General features: G+C 56.3%; 10 protein-coding genes across 10 annotated transcripts; 6 read left to right on the forward strand and 4 right to left on the reverse strand.

Annotated features, from left to right (window-relative positions):
• Positions 1 to 1152: 1152 nt before the first annotated feature.
• BKCO1_4300085 (dna directed rna polymerase iii subunit) lies at positions 1153 to 3226 on the reverse strand (the record flags this gene model as incomplete). The annotated part of the gene is made up of 4 exons (XM_020276045.1): positions 1153 to 2205; positions 2258 to 3049; positions 3105 to 3161; positions 3218 to 3226. 4 exons carry the CDS (start codon positions 3224 to 3226, stop codon positions 1153 to 1155), a joined length of 1911 nt encoding a protein of 636 aa, XP_020128229.1.
• An 866-nt stretch (positions 3227 to 4092) lies between these two features.
• BKCO1_4300086 (ubiquinol-cytochrome c reductase core subunit 2) lies at positions 4093 to 5641 on the forward strand (the record flags this gene model as incomplete). The annotated part of the gene is made up of 4 exons (XM_020276046.1): positions 4093 to 4350; positions 4421 to 4595; positions 4646 to 5487; positions 5546 to 5641. 4 exons carry the CDS (start codon positions 4093 to 4095, stop codon positions 5639 to 5641), a joined length of 1371 nt encoding a protein of 456 aa, XP_020128174.1.
• A 296-nt stretch (positions 5642 to 5937) lies between these two features.
• BKCO1_4300087 (mitochondrial atp synthase epsilon chain domain-containing protein) lies at positions 5938 to 6289 on the forward strand (the record flags this gene model as incomplete). The annotated part of the gene is made up of 3 exons (XM_020276047.1): positions 5938 to 5969; positions 6029 to 6143; positions 6209 to 6289. The coding sequence occupies 3 exons, from the start codon at positions 5938 to 5940 to the stop codon at positions 6287 to 6289; spliced, it is 228 nt and encodes a 75-aa protein (XP_020128175.1).
• A 224-nt stretch (positions 6290 to 6513) lies between these two features.
• On the forward strand, positions 6514 to 9590 carry BKCO1_4300088 (amino-acid n-acetyltransferase subunit mak10; the record flags this gene model as incomplete). The annotated part of the gene is made up of 10 exons (XM_020276048.1): positions 6514 to 6571; positions 6640 to 6870; positions 7012 to 7079; positions 7136 to 7674; positions 7732 to 8086; positions 8145 to 8408; positions 8461 to 8559; positions 8612 to 8971; positions 9019 to 9339; positions 9405 to 9590. 10 exons carry the CDS (start codon positions 6514 to 6516, stop codon positions 9588 to 9590), a joined length of 2481 nt encoding a protein of 826 aa, XP_020128172.1.
• Positions 9591 to 10903: 1313 nt separating this feature from the next.
• Positions 10904 to 11797, reverse strand: BKCO1_4300089 (20s proteasome subunit alpha 6; the record flags this gene model as incomplete). The annotated part of the gene is made up of 3 exons (XM_020276049.1): positions 10904 to 11496; positions 11571 to 11701; positions 11760 to 11797. 3 exons carry the CDS (start codon positions 11795 to 11797, stop codon positions 10904 to 10906), a joined length of 762 nt encoding a protein of 253 aa, XP_020128173.1.
• Positions 11798 to 12254: 457 nt separating this feature from the next.
• Positions 12255 to 12781, forward strand: BKCO1_4300090 (vacuolar protein sorting 55 superfamily; the record flags this gene model as incomplete). The annotated part of the gene is made up of 3 exons (XM_020276051.1): positions 12255 to 12290; positions 12366 to 12579; positions 12648 to 12781. 3 exons carry the CDS (start codon positions 12255 to 12257, stop codon positions 12779 to 12781), a joined length of 384 nt encoding a protein of 127 aa, XP_020128132.1.
• Positions 12782 to 13437: 656 nt separating this feature from the next.
• Positions 13438 to 14115, reverse strand: BKCO1_4300091 (uncharacterized protein; the record flags this gene model as incomplete). Its single annotated transcript, XM_020276052.1, has 4 exons — positions 13438 to 13501; positions 13550 to 13647; positions 13705 to 13965; positions 14023 to 14115. The coding sequence occupies 4 exons, from the start codon at positions 14113 to 14115 to the stop codon at positions 13438 to 13440; spliced, it is 516 nt and encodes a 171-aa protein (XP_020128131.1).
• A 277-nt stretch (positions 14116 to 14392) lies between these two features.
• BKCO1_4300092 (66s preribosome component loc1) lies at positions 14393 to 15260 on the forward strand (the record flags this gene model as incomplete). Its single annotated transcript, XM_020276053.1, has 3 exons — positions 14393 to 14647; positions 14933 to 15082; positions 15135 to 15260. 3 exons carry the CDS (start codon positions 14393 to 14395, stop codon positions 15258 to 15260), a joined length of 531 nt encoding a protein of 176 aa, XP_020128134.1.
• A 143-nt stretch (positions 15261 to 15403) lies between these two features.
• On the reverse strand, positions 15404 to 17033 carry BKCO1_4300093 (alpha beta fold family; the record flags this gene model as incomplete). The annotated part of the gene is made up of 7 exons (XM_020276054.1): positions 15404 to 15565; positions 15616 to 15744; positions 15801 to 15924; positions 15976 to 16056; positions 16110 to 16270; positions 16328 to 16794; positions 16850 to 17033. The coding sequence occupies 7 exons, from the start codon at positions 17031 to 17033 to the stop codon at positions 15404 to 15406; spliced, it is 1308 nt and encodes a 435-aa protein (XP_020128133.1).
• Positions 17034 to 17308: 275 nt separating this feature from the next.
• Positions 17309 to 19984, forward strand: BKCO1_4300094 (75k gamma secalin; the record flags this gene model as incomplete). Its single annotated transcript, XM_020276055.1, has 3 exons — positions 17309 to 18387; positions 18439 to 19088; positions 19149 to 19984. The coding sequence occupies 3 exons, from the start codon at positions 17309 to 17311 to the stop codon at positions 19982 to 19984; spliced, it is 2565 nt and encodes an 854-aa protein (XP_020128136.1).
• Between the last annotated feature and the right edge of the window lie 719 nt (positions 19985 to 20703).

Consider the following 20703-nt stretch of genomic DNA (forward strand, 5'->3'; position numbering starts at 1 on the left):
GTGTACCTTGCATGGCTGCGTCGCGCCCCGCCCCGCTCTCAATCTTCTATCTAGCTTTCTCTATTCCACATGACCGTAAAGCGCGCTGAACCGTAAAACGCGTCCTAGCGGGGCTCAGGGAGAAACACCGGACGGGTGAAACACTGGCTATTCATGGGATTGATGGACGGTAGTATGCATTGGGATCGGCCGCGGAACGAGGCCTCGTATTGTGATAGAAATATGGGTCATTATCGAGGGTTGGCGGTACAGTCGGAGTCAGAGGTGGTTTTCACTCATCGTTCTTAAAGTCTCACATATTCATACGCTAGAGGATTCGTTCGGAGTCGGATGTGCTGATTAGCGTAGTGTTTGGTTGATCCGACTGTTAATTTATGTAGAATTTTTTTTCCCCTTCGTCTTATACTATTTAACGAATATACTTCGTAGTAGGGTATTGTTAAATTTGTTGCTGACTGATCCATCTGGCAAGCATAGAACTATGTTTACTAAATCTAGGTTTCTTGCTTGCTGCATTCTTATTTTCCAAAAAGGCGCCGTAGACAGGTAAAGCAGCAAAAGTCCCGTCCGGAAGTGGCAGTTGTTGCGCCCTGTAGATGTTGGTTTGGGGGAGAACATGGACGCATATGGTGATAGAAGAGTATGGGAATGTTCGAGCAGTGGTGTCTTTTTATAATACACGCCCTGACTTGATTTGCTTCAACGCTCAGTATCAATACTTCCCTAAAACAAAAGCGAATGCCTTCGCGTCATTTCTGTCACCACCGCCACCACCACCACTAATAAAGATTGCTTGTATCCTCAAGCCAAATATGTTCATCGCTCCGCTGAATGGCAGCGAACGGGGGTATCTCTCCGTCTCTGTACCGTGGTCCAGAAGTCGCCCTAAAGCCGAACGTCCAAGACAAGAGAATGCCGTGCCTCGCCTTCCTACAAGAAGAACGGGCGTGGAAGCGGAATCTCTGTACAGAAGATGGAGTAAAAGAAGAGAAAAGTCGCTTTTTGCCCTTTCCTCGGGACCCGAAAGAAAAGCGCTCCAGTAAATGCAAAATCTCTGAGCAAGCCACTACCAAAACTTTTCCAAAATACCGTAAGATAACGCCGTCCGCCATGCAAATGGTTTCCAGTAAAGGAGCGCGGAGAGGGAATAATTCAGAGGTCGTTCCAGGAAGACTTCGGAATGGGTGGCATTTTGAAGTCCCGCAGGATGGCGACGAGATTATCCTGCCGCTCAAGCTGCACCAAAAGCTTCTCCTCCCCTTCACGCCATGTTCTCAATGCTCTTCTCTCCGTCTCGGTCAAGAATCGGTCTTCATGTCCAACGACATCCGACCTCTCAGCCTTATCGATGACTGACTGTACTTTAGCCCGTTCCACCTTGATCCTCTGAAGAATGCGCGCCATGGCCTTGTAGGTGTCGGTGAGAACAAGTTGTCGACATCGTTCCTGATCAAAGAACCAGAAATACATCGTCCTACTGGGAGCGCGCGTGTTGTCCTTGGGCACTTCCTGCGTCTCAACAAAATTCGCCTCTTGCATAGCAGTCAGGGCAGCCCTGATTTCTTTGGTGCGCATAAGACCAGTAGTCGAGACCTGCTTCTCGTCAAGCTTTCCTTTCGCATGAAGGATGCGGATTATCCTAGCGGCAAGCGGACCCCAGCGGGCAAGCACAGTAGCCTCCAGTTCGTGCTGGATGAGGGAAAGGGTAAGAGGTCGGAAGTCCACCTTGTATTCGCCGCCGCCTCCTTTGCCCACCCATCGCACGAAGCGGCGCGGGTCTTCAAAAAGAAGAGAGCAGTGGAGCTTAACAAGATCCAAGCGGCCAAGTGGAGCAACTGGACCGGTTCCATTGGTCCGGGCGGTTCCATTTGTCATGGATGTGTCTTCCTCGTCGTCACTGAGTGCATCGCCGTTCGTCTGGGCGTCCTGGTTTCTAACCCCATCAGTAAGATCGAGGTCCGGATCGAGGATGTCGAGCAATTCTCGAGCAGTCACGGATGGAAGGGAGTCGGCTTCGTCTTCTTCGCTTGGCGCTTGGTCGAAAGGATCATTGCAACGGTGCACCTTCTTCTCCATCTGCCTTAGCAAAGCCTCGTAGACCTTGGACGTAGTCTCTCCGAGATAACGGCTAGCGTAGTCGACGAGCTGCTCGGTTCGGAGAGCAACAGTGCACTTGTCTTGGCTAACGGCGACGACGAGATCATCCTACGCGGGTTAGTGACTGGACTTTCCTGCTTCATCTGCAGGAACAACATACATCCAAGGGAATGACGTTCGCGGCAGCCGCGGAACTGGACCCGTTCGGAATCCTGGCATTCACTTTGACGCGCTTGCGAGCCTGGAGGTTACTATCCTCCCTTCCACGCTTCATGCCAGCAGAAGCCCCGCCGGTCTGCACCTCTTCGTCCTCCTCTTCATCCCTCCATTTTTTCAGCAACTTGTTGACTTCCACCTCCATCTCGGCAACCTGCTTTCCCTTCACTTGTCCACCAAAAACATTGGCCTTGACTATGCGCTCGGCTTCGTTGCGGAGGTCCGAGGTGGGGTGGAAATGCCGGCGACGAACTGGAATGATGAAACCCGCATCGAGAAGCTGGCGCAGGATCCGGTGGAGGTCATCGAGGGTTTTGATGTGAATTTGCCTCTTGTCGGCGCCCGCACTAGCATCGTCTCCGTTCACAATGCCGTTGCCGTTGACATGCAAGCTCTCCGAGTCGACGCCGCCAGCCTTGAAGGAGACTCCGTAGGCATCAGCCAAGTCGCTAATCCTGGCATGACCAAGGAGCAACAGGTTTGACACCAGTCCCCCAGCAGATTCCCCAAATCGATCCTCGACCATCTTCACGATCTTACCAGCGCGCACCAACGCGTAGGCTTGTTCCCAATGCGGTTCATAGAAGATTTCCTCCTCGGTGGTGTAATGGAGAACAAGATTCTGCTGGATGAGCACGGCCAGACCATGTTTTATGTCGCGGGCGGTCAAGTCTGAGTATTTTACTACCCCGCGGATGGTGAGGCGGCCGAGCTTCGCGAGGATGGAGAAGACTCGCTGGGTAGGTCAGTGGGCAGGGCGCGGAATACATGGTGACAGTGGTCGCACGTACTGAAGAAAGCTCGCCGTAAAGATCGTCGACCAAAAGAGTGCAAAGTTCGGAAATGTGCTGGACAGAGAGCGTTAGCCGCTGGGCGCATTGGCTTTTGCGCGGAGGGAGTGTACCTCGGCCATGTTTGTGTTCTAGAGACTCTCACTTCTCTAGAATGGTCAGAAGGGCTACCGGCGTGAGGGCATGAGTGCGCGGTAGTGTGTGAGTGAAGCGCGGGGGCAAGAAGGGCAGAAGGCGGGAACGGGTTGAGCAGCGGCTGCGCGCGACGGAATCTTTTGCAAGCAGCTGGCTCGCTTATTCTTCGGCGCATGGCCGAGTCCAGTCGCCAGTCAAGTCGTGGCCGCACGAGCTGGTCCAGACAGAAGTGCAATTGTACATCCGCTCCGCGAGAACCTCGTCAGACGAGCTCAATACAGCTGCAAGAATCCTGCAGCTGGGGCGAGCGGTGCTCAGTCCATGCAGCGCATATAAGCCATGAGATCCTCTATCCATACCATTTCATCGATATAGCCCGCCGGCCATGACTATCGAACCCTAGAAACGGATGATTCACAGATCTGTGACGCATAGGCTTGAAGTGCAACATCCGGCGCGGTAAGACCCTGACCTAGTCATCCACGTCTGGACACATTGAATTAGTCTAGGCGGCTACCGGGCGGCGTAGGGAGTTGGGCTGCAGCAAAGGGTCGACCCGGGGCGGAAAAGAAAGTGGTGCCCGCCGTGGCCTGTGGACTTGCGGTTTATCAGCCACAGCAAGATGGCCAGAGGTTGTATTCCACCCTGGGAATGACCATCTTTGGCGCATGCTCGGCGCGGGCAGATCCGGGTGACGGGCGCTGCGAGGCTCGAAAGCCGGCGACCAATCAGAGCGCACGCTGTCAGCAACTGCAACTTCATCGGCCGGCCGTCGACACCAGCAAAACCACCTCCATCACCCATTGCTCCCACCCGCCCCGTCCTCCGTCGTCCGACGCCGCTCCTCGCAACAATGCTGTCGCGCCAGTCTGTCGGACGCCACGCCCAGCGCGCCCTGCGTCGCCAATGCGCTCAGCCCGCCGGCCGCCGCGGCCTCGCAGCTCCCGCCTCAGGCTCTTTCCAGTACCAGACCGGCGACCATTCCGGCGTCAAGTTTGCCAGCCGGGACCTGGCCGGCCCCACCACCACTCTGGCCCTCGTTGCCAAGGCCGGCACCAGGTACCAGCCGCTGCCCGGTCTGACCGAGGCCCTGGAGAAGTTCGCCTTCAAGGTGCGCTCGACTTCGCTGCCGCTCGTCCGCCATCTCAAGCCCAGCGCTGACATCTGAACCTGCGATCCAGAGCACCAACCGCAGATCTGCCCTCCGCATCGTCCGCGAGTCCGAGCTGCTTGGCGCGGAGCTTCTGCCCTACCACTCCCGCGAGAACCTCGTCCTCGCTACCAAGTTCCTCCGCGATGACCTGCCCTACTACGTCGAGCTCCTCGCCGAGGCCGCGACCCAGACCAAGTTTGCCCGTACGTGCTATTGGGCATCGCAACGTGACTATCTGCTGACGAGGACGAAGCGCACACTCTCCACGAGGAGGTCCTCCCCCTCATCCAGATGGCACACAAGAAGGGCCTCGCCAACACCAGCGAGCTCGCTCTGAACTCCGTCCACGGCCTCGCCTTCCACCGTGGCCTTGGCGCCCCGATCGTCCCGACCTCGTCCGCCGGCTACTACAAGTACATCGAGCCCGAGACCGTCGCTGAATTCGCCGCGCAGGCCTACGCCAAGCCCAACTTCGCCATTGTCGCCAACGGTGCTGAGCACGGTGAGCTGACCAAATGGGTCAGCGAGTTCTTCTCCGACGTCTCCACCACCAAGGCTCTCGAGACCCCCCAGACCAAGTACTATGGTGGTGAGGAGCGCATCGCGCACGCTGGCAAGAACACCATCGTCCTCGCTTTCCCCGGCTCTAGCTCTTACACCGGCGGCTTCTACAAGCCCGAGATTGCCATCATTGGCTCGCTCCTGGGCGGCCAGTCCCAGATCAAGTGGACCCCTGGCTTCTCTCTCCTGTCCAAGGCGGGCGAGAAGTTCCCTGGTGCCAAGATCGATACCAAGAGCCTCATCTACTCCGATGCCGGTCTGCTCACCATCACCATCAGCGGTGCCGCTAAGGATGTTTCCGGCGCAGCTGCTGAGGCCGTCAAGACGGTGCAGGAGATTGCGAGCGGCAACATCAAGAGCGAGGACATCCAGAAGGCCAAGGCCCGCGCCAAGTACCTGGAGCTCGAGCACGGCCAGACCATCTTCGGCAGCCTCGAGCTGACTGGCGCTGGCCTCGCCCAGAGCGGCAAGCCCTACCAGCTCGACGAGACTGCCAAGGCCATTGATGGTGTTTCGGAGGAGGCTGTCAAGAAGGTCAGTTGCGCGCGGTGCGATATGCTAAGAAGCACGGCTAACATTGCAATCAACGCAGGCTGCCGCGGAACTGCTCGAGTCCAGGGCGTCGGTCTCGACGGTTGGCGACCTCTTCGCACTACCTTTCGCGGAGGAGCTGGGTCTGAAGGTGTAGATAGAGCAAAAGATGAGGGAGATGGGTCGCAGTGGTTGTACCATTATTTAGAGAGTTGTATTTTGTGGATACACATCAAAGACCAATTCCATTTGTTGAAGTTCATGAACGGAGGTCGGATGGCAGCCTTTCCTGTGGTCCGCGGCGTGGCGGGAAAGAGCCGGGAGGGCGGTCACGTGGCGAATGCATGTTCCGGCCTAGCTCCGACGAAGTTCGGAGCGCTTCAACGTGCAGCAAGCTCGCGGCCGCAGTGCATCCAACCTTTTGTCCCGCAAACAACCCCCGTCGCATTCACCATGACTTTCGCCTGGAAGACCGCCGGCATCACGTACGCGCCCGATTGACTGGCCCCGTAGTCCCGCACGCTGACAATGGACGCTCGCGCAGCTACAACCGCTACCTCACGATCGCCTCGCGTGTCGTCCGCCGCTCTCTCAAGGAGGAGCAGAGGCTTGCTGCTTCGCGCCGCGGCGAGTCGGACCTCAGGTTCGCCAAGTGGGAGGTGAGTGACAATGGATGCGGGCATGGGGCTGTGGCTTGGGGGAGCCGGGCTGACGGCGGGCACAGAATGGCAAGCAGGGCGACATCAAGAGCCTGAACAGCGCCAACCAGGCCGCCACCGAGGCCGCCGCGAAGGAGGCCGCCTAGATGCAGAGCCGGGCAGGTTAGAAGCGATGGCAGAGCGACGGAAGCCATGAGAAGGTGCGAATGGGAGGCTGCAGCTAGCGCGGCCGACTGGGTGCATTTTGTATGATGGGGTTCAGGCAGTCGCAGTAGAGCGCGATCCTCCAACAAATCTCAATGACAACTTCCTCGCCGTGTCCCAGACGCGCCACCACCCCCCCTCCGCCAGCCCTCGTGCGTGACCAGACATGATACCCGGCGTCGACCACCAAGCGCCCGCTGATGCCGACGACGGCCTGGCCCAAGGTACGCGCCGGCCAGTCTCTGTGACGCCCCCCGCAGCGCCCGCCAAGTGCTAAATGTCCCGTCGGCAGAAACAGCCCGCCTCCGCCTGGGCCAGGAGCTTGCTGCACTGCACGAAGAGGGTGAGCCCGCCGACCGCTCCGGGGCAATTCATTTGACGCTGACCCGCCCGCGACCGCAACAAGGCGTAGCCCAGGACGCCGCCCACCCCGCTCCGCCGACGGCAATCAACTCTCGGCCTGTGCCCAACGGCAACCCTAACGCGGTCGATATCACCGCCCCCTTCACCCAGGCCTGCGCCGGTAATGCTTTGGATTTCGTTCTCTCGCCCGCAGTCTGCTTTGCACATCTCCACGTCCCACGGCCCTGTCTCTATTCCAATGCTGCGGGGCATTTTGAAGTTGCCCACATGCTCGATGGTGGTGACGACTAACATGCCGCAGCACTCAGCACCGGCCAGCTCGTCAAGGATGAGTACTTCACGCTTTTCGAGTCCGTCGGGGCTCTGGAGGTCTGCGCCCGCCTGTGAGCTTCGCATGATGCACGTCTTGCTCACATCCAATGCAGATCATGGATCCCAAGATGGATAGTGGTTTCCTTGCTCCCGGCGAAACTCTCGAAGAAGACTACGACGCTTTGAAAGAGCTTCTGCCCGAGGAAGTCATTGGCATCATGGACCAGCTGCTGTGCTATGAAATGTCATGGCACCAGGGCTACCCATTGTCCCAAACTTTGTTCGTCTCGGTCCACATCGACAGGCTCCTTTGGCCTGAGCCTAGGACCATCGACGAAGCCCTCTTTCATCGACCTTCAAACCCTCGGGCATACCTGAAGCGTGGATCAAGCAACGACCCTGACGGCTACTACAGATACCCTGGCGGGAAGTCTCCTTTGCTTATGGTCCTGCGCGCGTATTGTCTTGGTCTGATCAAATACTGCGACAATGTCATCCAAAGGATCATGTCTAGAGACTACTTCGAGGAAGAGGATTTCTCCACGCATACTTACAGCAGACAACTCTTGACGAGATTCCCTGAGGACGAAATTATTGACGTCATTAGGTGCGCGGAGCAGTGGATTGAACATGAAGGGAAATGGGGAAAGGAGTAGGCTGCCCCACGCCCCTCTTTGGTGATGTCGGTTCCAGTGCTGACGACAGATAGCGGGGAATTCGAGCTGCAGGAGAGCACTAGACAAGCGCTCCTGTCAAGACTGGCATTACGAGAGAAGCTGCTCATCGTGACCTCTCCTGAAAACCCTCTAGAACAGCAAGAGGATGATTGGTTGGCGGTGCGGCAGCATCTCCAGGAAATCAAAAACTCGCACGCGACGGGCGTTCCTGTCAAGGACGCCTTCAGCCCAAAAATTCAACGGCGTCTGGCAAGCACAGTACCTCCAAGACCAGTGGTTGAACTACCTTTCTCCGATGCGTGTCAGGTGTTGTTGGAGCTGTGTCAAGACAATCTGGAGGTCGTTCGGGGCACCAAACTCCAGGCTATAAGCCCCCAGGAGATTATGGTAAAGCATTCTCAAAGTGTTGCGCATGAGGATGACACTGCTGACACCGGTAATCCAGTCGTACATCTGGGAGTTCAACTCTCGGAGGCCTCAACCTTTGAGCTACTCCCGTGCCTGCCTCGCGAGCCTAGTTTTCGGTAATCCGAACGAAATGTTCGAGGAGCTGCTTCGTAAGGAGCTGGAAGAACTTGTAATGCCCAAGGATGCGGTCCTGAACCCCGTCAACTGGTCTTTTGAAACGTCTCAAAACCCGCTGGTTCCCACAGACAAACGGGCAGTCATGGCGTCGTTGGTCAATGACTTCACGAGCAGAGCTGTGCAGGTAAGTAAATACGCTGTTTAGGGGAGAACTGAAGACTGACTAACTGAAGCAGAATTATATTGGGGTCTTGACGAGCCTATGTCAAAATCGATGTAGGACGCGCCGCGAACTTTGCCACAACCTAATAGCCTTCAATAATCTCGAATCAGAGGTAAGTCGGCCCGAGGAGCAACGGCGACAGACAGTTACCTAACACATAACAGGTACAGGTCCTCGACCAGGAGCTGCATCAGCTGACAGACGATATTCTTCTTTTTCCTTTCGCATCGTGGGTCTACCACATGAAGCTGCGTCAGATGGAATGGATCGTTCAGCTTGGCTTTGAGCAAGAGACATACCTTCCGGACGAGCGTGCAGGTATGTACTGGTGGCTTTCCAGCATATCCGCCTCGCGTGTGGATCTGCTCGAGCGGATCCTAGCGTTCATAAGACAGCGACATGCTCGTTTCTTGGAAGCTGGCCAAGACGAAGATGCAGCGGAACTCCTCGAGACTCAGCAGCATGTGGAGAGCATGCTCCACGCAACGAAGGGTGGTTCCTCGCTCGCCGAGGCTCTTTGCAGCGTAAGTAACTAGCGTTCTTCATACAGAGCTGTATTTGACTTTATCAGTTGTACATGCTTCTCCACTACCTCAACGCGGTTCCGACGCCCTCGCGTCCCTTTGGGCAACCGTCGTTGCGGTACGAGCTACGCATGAAGCCATTTTTGATGATCGACTCGCCTCGCCTGACGCCATTCGAGGATGTCGACAAGGAGCTCCATCCGTTTGGACCGTACAACGCGCCGGAGAAATCTCTCCAAGAGATTATTCACCGGTTGTCGCACGATGTCGAAGCCATGATCAAGGAGGCCAAGAGCGAATTTGCGGCGGTGAAGAAGCTGGGAGCTAAAGTGGCAAAGAGCGAGGGCGTCAAGGAGGCCTGGGAGAAGGTGAGTTCCATGCACAGCTAACAGCGGATGGTCAATTCCGGTACTTTTTGCTGATATCAGCACAGAACGTACAAAACGTGCTGCTTTCCTGCATCTCTACAGGTCTTGCTGGAGCGACGCTTGGTGAGTTGGAGAACTCAGAAAAGCTGTCGGAGATCGTGGAAACGAAGGCTGTGAAAATGGCAGAGGCAGAACAGGGCAAGAAGTACCACGATTGGTGGGTGGTGCCAAAAGTCGAGGTTGTAGAGTAACGTACATAGACTGCCTAGTGTGGTTCGGGCAATCCACTCTCGTTCCCCTCGCAGCTCACGTTATTAGTGTGTTTTGAGGACGAAATATTGACTCTGCTCGTGAATTGTGCCAATCAACCTCATTGACATGTGTTTGGGTATCATATTCATCATCTTTAAACCCCCTTCCGAATTACCTCAAATCCTAAAGAACGCTTGGGATGATTATTCCCAACCCCAAGAAAGCTCAATCAAAGAGCGCCTGCTTGGACCCGCAGTCGTCCGTACCATCATGCGCCTTCATCTACGTAAAGTGGGCGAAGTAGTTCAGCCCTTGAACTTCCGCAACGACGCCTGCAACAATCCGCTCGTCAGCATTTCCACCCCGCAACGGCTCACATGACGCCTCCCCCGACTTCGACCCGGAGAGACAAAAATCGGGGAGGGACGCGGAGAGAGGAGGAGCACGCACCTCGCGCACCTTCCGCACCGACCTCGCCGAGATGCCCCGCTCGCCGGATTGTTTCGACTTGATGCTGGCCTCGCGGACGAGCCTGTCCGGGGGAAAAATTCCCCCCCATCCGTCAGCATTACATACAGTCGCTCGCTTTCCGATCCGTCGTTCCCACCACCCCGTCGCCAAGGGAGAGCAAATGCGCAGCCGCAGGTGGGTGGGCTGGGCCTTGTGTGTGGCGAGTGGAGCAGGACGAGCTGAGATCCGTCCGGCGTATAGGTACTAGGTACGTACTCGTTCATGAAAAGCATGTAGTCGAGGAAGATCTTTCAAAAGAGTGCGCGTGGTAAGCAAGTTTCCCTTCGTACTAAGCGGCGTGGTGGGCGGGGCCCGCCGCGGGAACAATGACTGTTTACCATGATGTCGGCGTTCTTACTGAGGGGGCGGTTACTGTGCGCCTTGACGATGCGCTTGACTGTCGCGCGAGGGTACAGTGTCTGCGACGGGGCCATGGTGGGCGGTCTGGCGGGTTTGGCTTTGGGTTTGAATATGGTGGTGGGTGGAGGAGGAAGGGTCGCGGTTGGCGGTCCCCGGTCCCCGTCGCGTCCTCGATGATGTCGGGAAACGCGTGCGCGACCCGCGAACACGTGAATGACACTCGATAGGTTTGAAAGTCTCCTGGATAGATCGTGAAGTAGCAAATTGGTGGGTTGCATACAGCTGGAGCACAGTCTTGAGCTTGTTCGTCGCATCTGATACAATCTTCATCACCGACGCCAGTGTAGCAGTCATTACAGCCATTTTCATTGGAGGTCTCCATCGTGCTACAATCAGAATCCGTCTATCGCGGCGTCCAGTCTTCTCCTGGCACAGATGTTCTCTATGTGTCGACCTCCATGCCCTCCGAACCACCTTCCCTGTTCTCGAAAGTAGTCTCCAGCCAGTTGGTGATGGCCGAGCCCTCGTACAGCTTGAAATTCTCGCCCACGCCAGCAACGCCTATGCTCGTGTTGTCGACCGTCAGCTCCTTGTCCTGGCTCAAGCTCTCCTTCAAGGCACGCAGGGCATGCTTGATCAGCTCCTCGCGAGACGAGCTCTCGAACTGGTCGAGGTTGCGCTCGAGATACGTCCGCGCCATCTGGCTGCGGGCACCGATACCGCACGCCGCCATCTCCTGTGTCACGCCCGACGGCTGGAACTCAAACAGGTGAGGGCCCTTCTGGTCCACGCCGGCAATCAGCAGGCCCACGCCGTAGGGCCGCTTGCCGTAATGCTGCGTGTTGGACTGCGCGCGGTCACCGATGCGCGACGTGATCTCTGCGAGCGGGATGGCGCGGTCGTAGGTCAGGCGCGAGGCCAGCGACTGCTGCTTCATGAAGTTGGAAAGCACGCGGGCGTCCGAGGCGAGACCGGCAAGAGCGACGCCATAGTGCGAGTCCACCGGGATGATCTTCTTCTGGTATGACGAGAGCTCTTCGGCGTTACGCTGCAGGACGACGATTGGTGTTAGCTCGGCCGGTCGATGGGCTGCGGGGTGCGGGATGGACGGCGGAGGAAGTTGCTTGCCTTGATGGCGGCCAGGACGACGTGGGTCTTGCTGATGACGCCGACGACGACGGAACCCTGCTTCACGGCCTCCTGTGCATACTCGACCTGGAAGATGCGGCCCTGGGGCGAGCTGCAAGCTGCTGTCAGCGGTGCTCTTGTGATTGTGGTGGCCGTGGAGCGGAGCGTACAATGTGACGGAATCGTTGTCGTAGTTGTTGCGGAACATGGTGGCGAGCTGCGGATGGACAGGCGGAGTGGGACGGGTTGAGCTGCAAGCTGTGGTTTATACCGTGTCACGGACTAACAGCAGGACATGTAGCTGGGTGATCGATGGGTGGAAACCGTTTAGGCAGGCACGGTTACATGACAGCATCCAGCGCTGCTTAGTCACTCTCTTAGCTTTGGAGCTTCCCTCCAAGCTCAGCACCTGGGCCGCGCGGACAGGGATCTGTGCCAGAGCCGCAGGCTGCGCTAAGACGTCGTCAGCACAGCACGGCCGGGCGCCTACGCCAGCCTTCAGCTTCTCCAGACCCGCCCAGCAACGACGCCTGTCGACGCCCCGCAGACACAACGCATCTCGGTTCCAAAGCCTGCGCTTCCGCCGCCCCTCAACGCCGGACCCTTGTGCGCCCGCCAAAGCCGCCATCACGTCGTCGCCAACCCGCCCCGAAGAGAGGTCCACCATGGCTGGCCTCAAGACCATCATCGCGCTTTCTTTCGTACGCGCCCCGCCCGCAGCCATGCATGCACCATCCCTTGCAACATGCCGCTGACCGCACATTGCCGTGCTATAGGTCCTGGCCATCGGCTTCCTCCTTGTCATCCTCTCGTGCGCGCTATGGCACAACTACTTCCCGCTGCTTGTCGTCGCGACATACGTTATTGCGCCACTGCCCAACTGGGTTTGCGGCAGAGCTGCCAACCCAGATGATTTTATGGAGAGCTCCAGCAGCGCTGTTATCGATTTCGGCCGCTTCTTGACTGGTTTCCTTGTCGTAATGGGCATTGGTATGTCACCGCCTCAACTTGCGCCAAGATACGTGGGCTCTATTGCTAACACGCCGGACCGTATCTAGCCCTGCCTGCTCTTCTCGCCCACTGCGCCCTCATTTCCTCGTCCGCCATGGTCATGTCTATCATTGGAGGCCTTCTTATCTACGGCACCATCATAAGTTTCACCATGTTTTTCCAGGAGGATGAGGAATTCTAAGCGGTGCGGCTGGCCTTTATTCTTAGGGTTTCCTTGCCTTTGCTTGTGGGGAGGATCTTGTATATTAGATTCTAGCGTTGGAGGCACGGCGTATTCAATGGTTCTGCTGTGTTCCGCGTCTGTTGGTGAAGGAAAATTGGAGCAATGGATGTTTTATGCTATGCACTGGACGAAGCTCCTGTTCGAGGTTCCTGGCTGGCAAGTACGATTTAGCCGTGAAAAATGTTGTAAGATCAGAAGCCTCCTCCGATCTCATGCTTAGCTGCTGCCTGTCTCTGTACAACCTGACGTCACGCGACGAGTTACTCGATATCGCCGGAAGTCCTGGGAGAGCCCCGGGTGACGTGAAGCTCCACAGCGGTGTTATCTATCTCAGGGATACTAGACCGCTCTTTTGGGTGTAATGAAACCCCATGTCTAGAAGGTGTTTGTGGTTTCATTTTCGCTTCTACATTAGGACACTTGCTTCAACTACTTACGAAGGAAGGCTGTTCAAACCTACATCGAGGTCCCGGACATTTACTTCACACCTCCACGTGAGAGAGGTACATAGAATGAAAGCTTGATTATCATACACGTGAATTTTGCAAAGCAACATGGGCGCCAATCTTTTACTCCGACCGATGGAAATACAGCTAGCCTGATAATGCTTGTCCCTACAGCGCAAGGTTGTACGTATACTCATCTTCCATGTTCTGGACGACCCAGAGAATAGCAGAGCTAATGGCTGTTAGCAATCGTCTCAACCTCCGGATATCGGCAACATACCTAACCATAACCAGCGCATTTGCAATAACATTAGAGACGCCAAACCAGAGTGTGGGAAATGTGTAGTTAGGAACGACATATTTGAGAACCATGACGGTCTGTGTAGGCAGCGATGTCAGTATATTGTCAGAACCGCCCAGAGAGCCCATACATACCACACTACCAGCAAGACCGCCAGCCATAAGAGCAAAGCCGAGGAACAAAACAAGCTTGGCCTTCCATGCCACGCCGTTGCCAGAATAGCTGAAGCTGTCAGCACTCAGGCGGGACTTGTCGATGCTGTTAATGACGAGCATGCCCAGAGCGGAACAGATGGAGGGAATCCAGTCGACGAATGTGATGTGGACATCGGAGCCGTTCTTTGCGGACTTGGAGTAGGCGGCGGCGTCGACCAAGAAAAAGAAACCAAGGGAGAACTATCCTGTCCGTCAGCGTCTCTATGGTCCTCTGTTGCAAGTCGAGAGGCGGCGTACCAGCGCGCCTGCTGCATAGACGCCGGCGGTGCGCGTGTTGGCGCTGTTCAGCCATTGAGGCCGAGGGAAGCGGAACAGCCTGTGGCTCGACATGGTTGATATTGTGATATCCGGTTGCGTAGTCTTATCAAACCGAGAGGGTGGAATGTGAGCTGTGCGAGGTATGGTGTGTAGGGCTGTGGAGTGCAGGGCTGCGGTGCTGGGAGTTGACGATGACGGGCGCTTGGTTGCTGCTGTCGCGGCCTGGCCCGGGCAGCGCCAGCTGAAAGGCCCAAGCGCGCCAAGACCAGACCCCTGCAAACGCCGTCTAACTCCAGACTGCTCTTCGAGATTTCTTCGCCAAACATCCTCTGCACCGCAAACAGTCACCATGGCCCCAATGAAGCCGCAAAAGTCGAAACCGAGCGCCAAAGGCTCGAGTGCCAAAGACGCAAAGCCCTCTAAGCATGCGAAGCCGAAGACCCACACATCGATTGGTACGGCCAAGGTCGATCCGAAAAAGAAGAAGAAGCAGCGGACCTATACCGAGGCGGAGCTGGGGATCCCGACGCTGAACATGATCACTCCGGCTGGCGTACAGAAGCCCAAGGGCAAGAAGAAGGGCAAGGTTTTTGTGGATGATCAGGTATGCGTGTTACCGCCACCCACCAATGCGCCGCCGCCGCTTTTCCCATGAGCAAAGCAAACGCAACCCTGCTACGCCAACTCCAACGGGCGGCAAGAAGCTCCAAGGCCGGTTACGATAGAGGCTGCTCTTGCGAATCTTCGCGCAGCCTCCGTTCGCATCTCTGTCTGATTCGGCCCATACTCTGCGACTTCCGATTCAGAACAGTCGCCATCGGCTTGCGCGAGCCTGCTCGAAAACATGGACGGTGCCACATTCGCACAGAATCAACTAACATGGCAACAGGAGAGCATGATGACTATTCTCGCCATGGTCAACGCCGAGAAAGAGGGCCAGATCGAGTCGAAGATGATGAAGGCAAGGCAGATGGAGGAGATACGTGAGGCAAGGAAGAAGGAGGCAGAGGTTCGCTCCGACAAGAAGCGCGAGAAATTTGTAAGCATACAGGGCAATGTTGGTGCGTTGCAGACTGCTGACTATAGTTCAGGAGGAGACAAAGGACTCGCTGCGGAAGAAGCGCAAATCCAAGCCGGACTCTTTCGCAGAGAAGAAAGAAGAAACCATATCTACAAAGCCTGCCAAGCCAAGCAAGAAGAGGGTTTCCTTCGGCTGAGCGCTGGTCTATTCTAATCTATGATTCCCCACCTGTAATCTCAATGTAGACTGTGAGTTCCCTCTTCGTATTCGCAATACCAAGATCCGCAAGTTAAGTATGGTTGAGCTTGCAGCACGCTCCCACAATTTCGCTCTCAACCTCTACTCGGCGTGGTCTTTCGGAATGTGCAGCTTACGGCGCACTGGCTCGAAAACGAACGGTCTACCTCGACTTCCCGCAGACCCGTTGGTGTTCTGTGCATTGAAGTTCTTTGTGGCGGCAAAATCGGCATCTTCGGCCATCTTCCTCAGAAAAGCGACGGACTGCCGAAGTCAGCTCGAAAATCACTTCAAACGAGATTGGGAATCCTTACAGCATTGGCAAACCAACGGTCACCGTTGCTCTGGAACCAGCTGAGATGGCCACCTAGCGAAGTGGAGCACAGCACGGCGTACGGGTTTTGCTTGAATTCCTCGAACGGGATGGCTTCCTTCACGGAGATCTATCTCGCCCGTCAGTCTACAAGATGATGGCTGGGACAGAAGGGCCATTTCTCACTGGGTCGTCCTCGGCGTTGATGGCAAGAAAAGGGATTTTGATGGCGAGCATAGAATCACAAGACGAAGCGTCTCGGTAGTATGCTCTCTCGGTGGGATATCCCCAACTTCCGCACTGTACAGCTCTATTTCGACTAGTCAGGCCTTGGCCGGAAGCGTTTAGGTGGAGAAATTACCTGTCGAACTCGTAAAGATAGGTGCAGTTTCGGATTTCCTCATCATCAATGTTTGGGTTCTTTGCAATCTCTTCAGCGTGTCTGAGGCGAAGTCAGCATCTTCCAGGTGTCTGCAACCTCTTGAAGGGTTTTACCTGTCGAAAAGTCTCCTCATGCTACTTCCCATAGCCTTCTGGTAGACGTGCAGTCCCATCCAGCTGCTTTTCAGCACTTCACTGGAGACGTCCAAATTCCAGGGATTCGAGCAAACTATAGCTGCTTTGAGCTGGCAATTTTCGCCCTCTTCGCCAAGATACTGTGGATCATGTCAGACTCAACATGTGACATCCTGTACAGCATGTACCGAACTTACGTTGGTCATGATGTTGGCGCCTAGAGAAAAGCCAATGCCGAAAAGGGGCCTATTGGGAAACTTCTCCCTGAGCCAGTGTACCACCTGTCTCACGTCCCACGTGGCACGGGCGTTGTACAGGACGTTGGTGGTGATTTTGCTCATGGCACACCCCCTGGAGTTCACAACGCAAGCCTCCCAGCCACCTTCCTCGGTGGTCAGCGGAGCAAGCACATGGCGCAGGTAGATTTCATTGCTGCCACCGGCCAGGCCGTGGAGGGTAACAAGCATGGGCTTGGTGTCATTGGAGCCGACCTCACCGAACTCCTGGTCGGTAAAATAGGTTGTGCGCGGAGGCAGCGTGGAGTCAACCTCGTTGGAAGTGATACGATGGACAAAGTCGACAGCAAAGGTTCCGGGAACGGCCGGATTGTTCGAGGTAAAGACCTTGCGCTTGTAGATGACAGGGATATCGAAACCCTTCACGACTGCAGTGCTTGGTAGTTAGCAAACATGCTTGACGACTGCTAGAGGCGCACGGACCGGTGTATGCGGTCTGCAGATGGCCGTTGAACAGCAGCGGATTGAGGTGGCATGGAGGAGTCACATCCTTGATCAGTTCGGGCAGCGGGACGGATTGGCCGGACTTGGTAACAATGGTTACGGGTTTGGCACAATTGGTGAAGGAGACTCTAGCGCGTCCCAGCACCCACGAGAGATCCACCATCGCGAAGCTGACGGGAGTTGAGGCTCAAGGGCGAGGGCTAGACAAGGCGGATTTGGGGAGGGAGCAGCAGCAGCAGCCCCGTGGCTTTTGCAAGGGCGGAAGTGGCAACGGTCCGCGCGCAGGACGAGTCGTTGACCGAAGCGTCGACCGGCGCGGCGCCGCGTGCAGGCTGCGGTCCACTCGGTGCTGTTGTGCACCCATTTCTTCAGGTCCGCAGCGGCCGTACCGCGAGCCTCGGCCCGCGATGCAGAGGCGCGCGTCGCTCTGGCCAGCCAATGCGCCGCCGCCGCGCGCCAAGCCCCGGTGCGTCGTGCCAAGCCCAGTCACGTCTCCCGCCGCTGTTCGCGCATCGCGACACCCGCATCATCTCCAAGTCAACTGCTCCACCATGCGGAAGCCCATATAGCGCGCCGCCGCCCCCGTCGCCCGGTATGAGCTATTACCACCAGGGTCACCCGCCTCCGCCCGGCGGCTATGCGCCCCCGCGGCCTGCGCAGCATGGCCACCAGCAACAGCCTGGAAGCTACCCGCAGATGCACGCCTCGCCCACACCCGCGCCAGTCGCTGGCTCACCGGGCGCCTACCTCGCTGCACAGCAGCACCACCCGCCGCCGCCATTCGCTGCTGCCCTCTCGACTCCGCAGCCCCAGCGCTACCAGGCTCAACCCATGGTCATGATTCCGCAACGGTCCCCTCAGCAGCATATGATGCAGCAGCCGCACCCGTCGCAACCGCCGCCGCTGCAGCAATACCAACGCTACCCGTCGATGCCTGCGCAATTCCCTCCACAACACTCGTCGCCGCCTTACCAAGCACCGCGCCCTCAGCAGCCTCAACACTCACGTCCAAGTCACAACCCCGTCCCTCGTGCTGCCCAGGCCGCCTCGCCTCCGCGACAGCCGATAGTACAGGTTCAGATACCACGTCCGCCACCAGCCTCACCGCCTCCCATAGACCAGCAACAACTCCTTATCTCGCTCGCCGATGAGTACGTCACTGCTGCTTATGCTATGGGGCCTACGGTGGCTCTTTCGCGACGACAATCGGACGAGGACAGATACTACAAACTCATGTCGACCGGTCTGGGCTGCTTAGAAGCTGTAATCAAACACCACCGTATGCATCCGCGCCAAGAGGCCATGACCATCTTAAGATATGCTACGCTGCTGCACGACGAGACGGATAACGCCTATGAGACTGAAGAAATGCTGAGCAAGGGCATTACTCTGTGTGACAGACATCACATGTTGGATTTGAAGTACACTATGCACCACCTCCTCGCCCGCTCTCTGTTCACTTCAAACCACGCCGCTGCCATGAAGTCAATTGACGGCGTGATTCGCTACGCTGAAATGTGAGGCAATGATCTTGACTGCGTCTGTGTGCGAGCTAAAGCTTTCGCTAGGTACCAGCATGTTCCGTGGATTTACGCTTTCCGATTCCTGCGTGCATCCCTCTGTATGCAGTCCGCAACACATGCCGATCTGACTGCAGCTATGCATACCTTACACGAAGTCTCGGGCTTGTCGGGAAAGTTGGGCGACCAGGCCATTTACGTCGCTAGCACCACCATTCTGGCTATGGTGTATCTGCGCCTCATGAACCCCGACAGCATCGAACAAGCTCAGCGTTCCATTGCGTCTGCAAGAAGTCTTCAATTGCAATTCACCATGGACGAGCTTGGCCAGATTGTGGCTCTGCTTGACCTCATCGATCTCGCATGCAACCTACAAAGCTACAAGCCTGACCAAGCGGTTGCCAAAATGCGCGACCTGCAAGCTATCATGGACAGTGCCGTGAATGGAGACGACAGCATGGACGATGGCATGTTTTCTGTGCTTGTTCACCGACCCCCCAATTTGCAGCTTACCGGCTCGACTGGTGGCATTTTCCAAAGAAACGAGGATGGCAGAGATCGGCTGTCTCTGGCGTGGATGAGAAGGAGAGACCTGTGGATGCTGGGATACTACCTAAGTGGAGTGACAGCCCTGCTGAAGAATCCCATTGAGAACAAGGCTGAGAGTTATCTCAAAGAAGGCCTTAAGCTCACCAAGGGTGAGTGGGTCCTAGGAAAACCAGTCGCAGCTCGCTGTCTTTGCTGATAAGTCCTCCCAGAAACCCTTGCCGTTCCCGACCGCAACCCCATGTCGATACGTGGCGCATCAGCTCGCACAGAGTGGCATCGTGCTTTGGACTGGCACTTCCGTCTTTACCAATGCTTCATGGCGTGTAACAAGGCGGATTGGAAGACAGCACGAACGCACCTCGCTGCTCTTGATCAAGCGGCACCCATGTTTTCGGAAGACCGCAGGCCTTCGATGACGCGCTTTGCCATCTATCTCAACGGAGTAATAGAGCAAGGATACGGGAACACGCAGGCGGCACTCGGCCACTTCCGCATGCTCCGGGCGACGAACATGTCAGCCACGCAGCATACAGCGCAGTCAGATCTCAGCAATCTGGCCATCATGAATACCTTGTTGATAATCCGTTCCCCGACGCACCCAATGCACTCGGAAGCAGAGGATCTGTTGCAGAAGATCGAGGCGCCGTGCCTGACACATCCCAACTTTTCGATGAGGTCAGCATGCCAGTTGTTGAAGGCCACGACAAAGGGTAAGGATACGTCGATTATCAAGATGAAGCAGTGCATCCAGCACGCACTTCACGCGGCCAAGGCAGTGGCAAACAACCAACTTCTTGCCATCTGCATGAACTACATGACGGCAGCCTTCTTCACCAACATCATCGGTGAGCAGACGGAGAAGAGCGCCAAGGCAGGGAGAGTTCTTGCGAAGAGAGCTGGAGACCGGCTTTGGCAGTGTGTAGCGGACAGCATGTTGGCTGACACGTACGACAAGCGAGGAGATGCGGCACAAGCTTCTCAGCCACGGCAGGAAGCAGAGGCTCTGTTGCCGTATCTTCCTGCGCCGCTGAGAGAGGCGCAATAGAGTAATGTTTCATTGTTGGAGGGGCGTTGCGATGGGAACTTTGTTTTGCTACCCGCTGACCTAGCAGGCGTTTGTGGTAGAAAAGGAAGGGCGATGATGTCGGACTTGCATCGAAACGAAGGGTTGGGCATTTGTTAGGCGTACATCAGGGTGTGGATTTACGACATGTGCAGGGACTGGGCGGAGCGAGGCTGGGGTCAATGTGTCGAGGCGTTGTTGCTTTGCATTTGCGGCTGATCAAACGACTACGCTATCGCCGTCAAGGCTCTGATGGGATATAGCGGCGCGGAGCACCACAGTGGGTTACATGGTTGACCCACCTGTATCAACCCGAGCCATGTGGAAGTGGCCCGGAAGGAAGAAGCATCGCAGACGAGACAAACAAGCATTGTAGCGAGTACGGTCCCCCGTATCGTGTGGGGCTGGGCGCAATGTCATGTTCGCGACTCAGGCAGGTTTGGTCGGAATGCATTTTGCGGAATCTAGGCAAAACCGCCAGCCGGGGAGCCGGGACGTCTGTCCGGCGGTTCGTCTGGTGACAAGGTGCGATGGACCGGATTGTTGGATGCACGGTCGAAGCTTCTTTCTTTCTATTTTTATGAGAGTATGGCCAAGTGTTCTGAGAATTGCAGGGCTTTCCCGAGCCGTATTCGTTTACTACGTAGACCCGAGCTTCGTAAGACACAGCTGTTCGAACCGCACTTCTTATAGCAATGCTG

Source organism: Diplodia corticola, assembly GCF_001883845.1.
Source record: "Diplodia corticola strain CBS 112549 chromosome Unknown scaffold43, whole genome shotgun sequence".
Classification (NCBI taxonomy): domain Eukaryota; kingdom Fungi; phylum Ascomycota; class Dothideomycetes; order Botryosphaeriales; family Botryosphaeriaceae; genus Diplodia; species Diplodia corticola.